The sequence below is a fragment of the Cucurbita moschata genome, unplaced genomic scaffold (assembly GCF_002738365.1).
Source record: "Cucurbita moschata cultivar Rifu unplaced genomic scaffold, Cmos_1.0 Cmo_Scf00036, whole genome shotgun sequence".
NCBI lineage: Eukaryota > Viridiplantae > Streptophyta > Magnoliopsida > Cucurbitales > Cucurbitaceae > Cucurbita > Cucurbita moschata.
The window spans coordinates 851,106-857,948 of record NW_019268552.1 but is presented as its reverse complement, the minus strand read 5'-3'; the positions used below and the strand labels follow the sequence as shown (position 1 = coordinate 857,948).

At 35.4% G+C, this 6,843-nt stretch overlaps 1 protein-coding gene across 1 annotated transcript in view; it reads right to left on the bottom strand.

Annotated features, from left to right (window-relative positions):
* The window catches only part of LOC111431415 (calcium-dependent protein kinase 10-like), a 5,307-nt gene extending 2,287 nt beyond the window's left edge, over positions 1 to 3,020 (bottom strand). Inside the window, exons 1-6 of the mRNA XM_023068048.1 lie at positions 2,366 to 3,020; positions 2,128 to 2,271; positions 1,880 to 2,032; positions 1,003 to 1,118; positions 653 to 820; positions 106 to 336 (exon numbers count right to left, since the gene is read on the bottom strand). Coding sequence (XP_022923816.1) covers positions 106 to 336; positions 653 to 820; positions 1,003 to 1,118; positions 1,880 to 2,032; positions 2,128 to 2,271; positions 2,366 to 3,020 — 1,467 coding nt within the window. The remainder of the gene's footprint in view (positions 1 to 105; positions 337 to 652; positions 821 to 1,002; positions 1,119 to 1,879; positions 2,033 to 2,127; positions 2,272 to 2,365) is intronic.
* Positions 3,021 to 6,843: the final 3,823 nt, after the last annotated feature.

Here is a 6,843-nt window from a genome sequence, read left to right as displayed (position 1 = left end):
TTTTTTTTTTTTTTTTTTTTTTTTTTTTTTTTTTTTTTTTTTTTTTTTTTGGTGGATGGGGTACCGAGACAAGGGATAGAAAATTCGTGGACCAGAAAGTCTCACCTTGTCTGTGTCAACCTCGCGCATGATCTCATTCAGCACATCGCTATCAGTTTCACCTGCTTCATCCGCTAAGGCTTCCCGTAGCTCATCTAATTCAATGAACCCACTTTCATTTTTATCAAAAAACATAAATGCTCTGCGAAAATGCTCGTCATTTTCCATCCTCTGCAAATGTATTGTAACTGCTACAAACTCTCCATAATCCAGCACACCATTACCATCAACATCAGCCTGTCGAGAACAGTCGGTTGAAAATATTCACAAAATGTAATACCAACGTTAGTGAATAGAAAATCTTCAACTTTCATTAACGTAATCAGCATTTCATGTCAAATTCTCAAACATTTCAAGTAAAAATGGTTGACATGAATTCATATTCCAACTGGTTATTAGGAAATGGCATGGGGAAGAACATTGCAATTGGGAAACACAAGATCAGGAAAAAAGAGTCACAAGTCATTCAAGTAAAAAGAGGAAGCATATTCAGCGGTAAACTTGAAACCATAAAGCAAAATTTCAGTCTGAAATTGAGAACATAGAAATTTACCACTTCCATGAGCATTTTCATCTCGGGCTCAGCCAATTGTGAGCCAACCTTTTTTAGTCCCGCCTTCAGTTCCTCGAAAGATATTTTCCCATCATTGTCGGTGTCCATCAAAGAAAACATATCTCTGATCACTTCAACTTCTTCAACAGACAAGTGCTCTGCTATCACCTACACATTTTAGAAGTTCGGTATCTCCCAGTTATCATGAATTTCCATCACTGTAATACCCATTCAGGAATGTTTTTTTTAAAGTTAAGTTCCATGTATAATGTCTTGACCAATTGAGTTGTACTCAAATTGACTTTCGTTTAGTAATTTAGAAGATAATAATAGAATACTTTAAGGCTTACCCTCAAAGCTTTCTTTTTGAACCGATTCATTACAGAAAACTGCTTGAGTCTCATCCTTACAATATCCCCTAGTGGAACATTTGGAGCTTTTTTTGCATTTTGTAACCAAGGATGATCTGCAATTATGGTGAAAGAGCTGTTAGAAGACAAAAAAAAAAAATAGAGCATACGCTGTGGAGACTGTATTCAAAGATTCATTATTGATGATGAACATTTGTTATGCTTGAATATAATTGGTCATGAAGCAAACTTCCAATTCAAGGAAAAGGGTTAGATGTAGGTAGAGGTACCATCATTTTAGAAAGAGAAGAGGATATTAAACATGATGATAAAGTAAGATCGAGTACACAAATCACAACCATGAAGCAAACTTTGCCTCCAGCAAAAATACAAAGAAACAGATTCTCTAATCTCCAAATAATAGACATGTCCGACACGACATCAAAGAACGCCAAATGTATCGTGTTCAATGAAAATACCGACTAGACAGGAGCCAGAGCGATTCATAGCACCACCAATGACTCAATATTGCTTTCTAGAATCGACGAAGAACGGTTGACAAAATTAATCAATTCAATTTCATGGTATTTAAGAGATAGAAAATTTATTATGCTGTCTAAATGTTGTTCCACTTCACTCAAAGTATCAACAACTTCACAATGCCTTTTCAATTGAATGTACTTTAAAAGTAAAATTGCAAAACTTCATCACTTCAAGCACAAAATTGTACTAATCAATATCTCAATAGTGATAAGAACTGAGGCATAATTCATAAGAACTGTACCAAATGAAAGATCTCCCCACATTTGTCAGTTTTAGGGGGCACTCAGTCAAGCACCAAGCTAAATGTGTGGATAGACATAGCCGAGGTACTTACCAAGCACCTGCTGAGCAGTTAAGCGCCTCTTAGGATCTGGCTCCAACATCTGCCGGACAAGGCTTTTAGCACTCTCCGAAACCTGTGGCCATGGTTCCCTCTTAAAATCAAGTAAGCCCCTCAAAATTGCCAGAGCTACTCCTTGTTCAGTTTCTAAGAACACATTCCCAAAATAGTAACGATTAAATAACTTGACCCTTTAACTGATCTTGAAATCAGCCTAAAAATAGCGAAGAGAAGCATATTACCGGCCCAGAATGGCGGAACGCCGCACAATAAAATGTATAATATCACGCCGGCGCTCCAAATATCAACCTCTGGTCCGTAGTTTCTTTTCAATACTTCTGGCGCCATGTAGTATGGACTCCCCACTATCTCCGAAAACTTCTCCCCTAAAATTTCGTTACAATAGAAGCAGTTAATATTCAACAACAAAATCAATCAGAATGCGAACGAATTTAATAGCCATAGCTGGACGGAACGTACCAGGCTTGAAGAACACAGAAAGGCCAAAATCAATCGCTTTGAGAGGCGAATGCTCCTTCTTGTTCGCAAACAAAAAATTCTCAGGTTTCAAGTCTCTGTGCATAACTCCGTTCGCGTGACACATCCTCACCACTTCAGCGACTGTTCTTACGACGTTTGCTGCCGCGCGCTCGGTGTAGTGTCCTCTGGCTACAATCCGATCGAAAAGCTCACCTCCCTCACAAAGCTCCATAACCAGATGAACATTCTCGTTGTCCTCGTAAGTCGCTTTAAGCTTCACTATATTCGGATGCTCAGGCAAATTCGACATTATAGCAACCTCCCGCCTCACATCCTCTATATCCACCGCAGTCCTCAGCTTCCTCTTCGATATCGATTTACAAGCCAAAGCCTCCTTCGTCTCTCTATCGGTACACAGGTACGTGATCCCGAACTCTCCACGACCGAGTTCAAGCCCCAGTATATACTTGTCGCTAATTCGCGTCCGGTGACTGAGCGGCATCACATCTTTCAAAACCCTAAGCGGAGCCGGCGACCTAGCAACAGGATCCCGAGAATATGGATTTGATTTCCGCTCTTTATCATTCTTCTTCCGATTAACCGACTTCTCGTCCTCAGCAGTCTCCGGTCTCACACAGGCGTTACAATTTCCCATACTCCAACAAGAATCCCAAGAAAAAGTCCCTCGTTCTCGATCTCCGGTGAAACCTTCAGTCCCCTGTAGTCGTCGCCCTGAAGACTCAGTCACCGCCGGCGAGGCAGGTAGTTATCGGCGATGCGAGAAATGTATGGGAGAAAAAGAAAACGCGGGTCGGTTGAGAAAAAAAAGAAAGTATTTTGAAAAATTAATGGTAATGATCTCTAATTATTATAATATAGGCTGAAAGGGGTAAATTAGGAAGACGACGAATTATTATTTAAATTAATTAAATAATATAATTGAGTTTTCCAATCATAAGTAGTTGGATTAAAATAATACGATCTTCCCTCCTAAATTTCCCTCATTTCTTCCGCCCTTATCCATTCCCAACTTTGCATTAAAAGAGTATTTATTACATTTTTTTTTTAATTTTACGTGATTTAAATAAATACCTTAAAATTTTGGGTTATTTTAAATTAAGAAAAGAGTATTTGGCGGTATTTTGTCAAAATTAGTTAACATTTATTATTTTAATCGATAATTTAATTATATTCAACCTGTCATGTTTTAATACTAATTTACGTTTATTAATATAATATATTTATAGGTAAAATTACCAAAATACCCCTAAAATTTATCATTTATTTTAAAAAAAATCCAAGTTGTAATATTACATATTTAACCTTGCAAAAATATAAAATAAATAAATTTGAAGCTATAATTTGGGAGCCAAGTTAAACTATATAGTGTTTAAGCGAAGAGTCAATCTCATCCGTTGATCATGCAAATTTTTGTTGGGTATGCTGATGGAAGGTCAAGATTTACAGCCAATAATTGTTGAAGTAGTTCACCAGCTGAGGAATTGAGGTAAGCGGCGTTGACTAATTCAATTTTGCCTAACCCAAAAACACCTAAATTATATACAAATTAATATTATTAAATGGGTACTTTTGTCCATTCAATTAGGTGTCTACTGAAGGCATAACTAAACCCCATAATTTCATATTAACCTAAATCTTCCTTAATTTTTTTTAAATCATGCTCTATTGTTCTTTCTTTTATTATTATTATTATTATTATTGTTATTATTATTAATATTGAAATAGTAAATTAATTTGATGTTTGACTCGGATATTATTTGTAACCATCCAAATCCACTACTAATATATATTATCCACTTTGGTCCATTACGTATTGTCATCAGTCTCACAGTTATAAAACGTATCTACTAGGGAGATGTTTTCACATCCTTACAATGTATGTTTCGTTCCCCTCTCCTACCAGTGTGGGATCTCACATCGACTCTGGCCTATTACCTTAATAGAACGTCGTACAATGATATTAATTAAAACTATTGAAATAAATAATTTCTCGAGAAAAATGAAAGAGCATAAATAGGTGTGTAAACAAGAGGAGCCTACAACTTCTAGCAAACCTATACCATAAGAGTTGAGAAAAGAAAATGGAGGTAGGTGGAGACTTGGTCAATGAAATGAGAACCCAAAGACTTTGAAGCTTGCATCTTTCTTTATCATTTAGCCAATTTAGTTGAATTTATTTTTGTAAGCTTCCTCAACCAAAGTCAACAAATTAATGAGCCTATACTTTTTCCCTACTCCTCTAATTTTGTCACGCCAAAAATAAGAAAATAAAAATTAATTTTTATTTTTATCAATTGGAGATTTTTATATATATATTAAAAAAATCATTAAAATATATATATATTATATTTTAACAATATATTTATTATATATTTTTTTTAAAACACACATAAAATATCTGACGTGGACGGAATGGAAATATAAATCTTAAATGCAAACCCAAATAATCTCGAGATATAAATCTAAAGCGTTGAAAATTGTGAGTGGCGTTGGAATTGCCACGTGGTGCACATATAGAAAAGAAGATGTCTTGTGGTCCCCACCCGTAGTAGTAAAAGAAAATATAGAGATCCCAAAATTAATCTCGACATATAAAGATTATAAGTTAATTTTTTTAAATTAAAAATAATATATCAAACAAAAAAAACCAAAAAAAAAAAAAAAAAGAGTTAATTTTTATTTTAATAATTTTAAACAAATTACAAAATATTCTTAAAAATTAAAATATTCTATTAGATAAACTAAATTTGTAATTTAACTGCTATATGTTAAGCATATAAATATTTATTCTTTTTAATTTAGGATAACAAAGCATTATCTAAAAGTGGTGTTTGTGTAAGTTTAGAATGTACAATAATTTCGAGTCGGTCGCAATAGTAATATAATACTTCCAAGAAGATGATATAAAAATAAAATAAAATAAATAAATGTGATGGGGGCAAATTGCAAAGTGAATTTGTAAGGTAGAGGAAAAGGGAATAATAATAGAGAAAAATAGTTGGAATTGGGGCTGAAAAATTATTATTATATGGCCAAAAGGGAAAAAGGAAAAAGGAAAAAAGGAAATAATGATGATGATGATTGAAGGTGAGCATAGGATGCTTTAAGCCCTGGCATGCATGAATGAATAGTATGACTATAAAAGAAAAAAGGCTCATGTTAGGCACATCATGAAACCATGTGCCCCTTCTCCTACCTTCCTACCACTTTACCCCCTTCTTTATTCGGGTTATTCGGATATTATATTTTATTTTAGTTCGTAACTTTATAAGTGATTTTCTTATGTATATTCTCGAATATTTGTTCGTAGAGTTGTTAGAGTGCCGGTTATGATGTCTTAAACTTAGGTTTAGTTAATACAGAGATTCGAGGAAAAGGAAATATCACCGTCAGCCTCGTGATTTTAAAATGCATCTAGTAGAGGAGAGGTTTGAGGTTTCCAGACTTTTACAAGCAATGTTTTGTTCCTCTCTCTACCCAAGGTGGGATCTCACAATCCACCCCTCGTGGAGGCTCAACTTCCTCGTTGGCACACTGCCTCATGGCTGACCCTGATATCATTTGTAACAGCTTAATTCCATTGCTAGCAGAAAAATTGTCTTTGTTGTTATGTTATATATCGCTTAATAGAGGTTACGAAGTTCAATCAGGAAAAGGTTTAGAGAGGAGAAGGATTGAATATCTGAGTTCAAGAGGTTACAGTTCAATCAATCGAATCCATCTCCTGCCCCTTCCCCTTTGACTCTGACTCTATTACTGGATACCTATTCAAACAATGAATGAAATCCCGAACTGTAGAGTGAAGTTCGTAATAAACTCTCATTCTTCTTTCGGCCGTTTTCGATGCGCCCCTGACCTATCTTGATTAAGACTAGTTCATACAATGGTAAAGTTTCTGTCCTGCCCCTTTAGGGGGAAAAAGAAGCCAAACAGTAAGAATCCCGACAAAGTCGAAGGTATAGTACCCCTGACCTGGGTAGCACGACCCTTTTTGAGGCTGACTACAGCAGACCGGAAGGTTACATTCCTCCTGCTTTCAAGACTTTTTCAAATGAAAGATCAGCTCATGAACCGGACCTTATATGATATTTACCTTCTTGAACTCTAAAGCAATTATGATCAAGCAAAATGTGTGTTTAAAATGTTTATTTTGTTGATTGATTGATTTATTTATATTATTATTGATAAAAGATTAATTGGCCATTAAAATACCCATTCTTTGAGATGGCGAGACAAGATCCAAATTTGATATTTAGCATCCAGCTATTGGGCCCATTCTAATCTCCGGAGGCCCATCAAAAGAAAGTGGCCCAAGAAGGACCAAATAATGGGTCATTAACAGAAAGGGCCCATTAAGATCAGCTTTCAACATCAACAGGCCGCTGCCCATTCCCCGTTACAGCACTTATTCGTTCATTCTTCCCTTTCTTTGTTTCGGAAAAAAAAAAAAAAAAAAA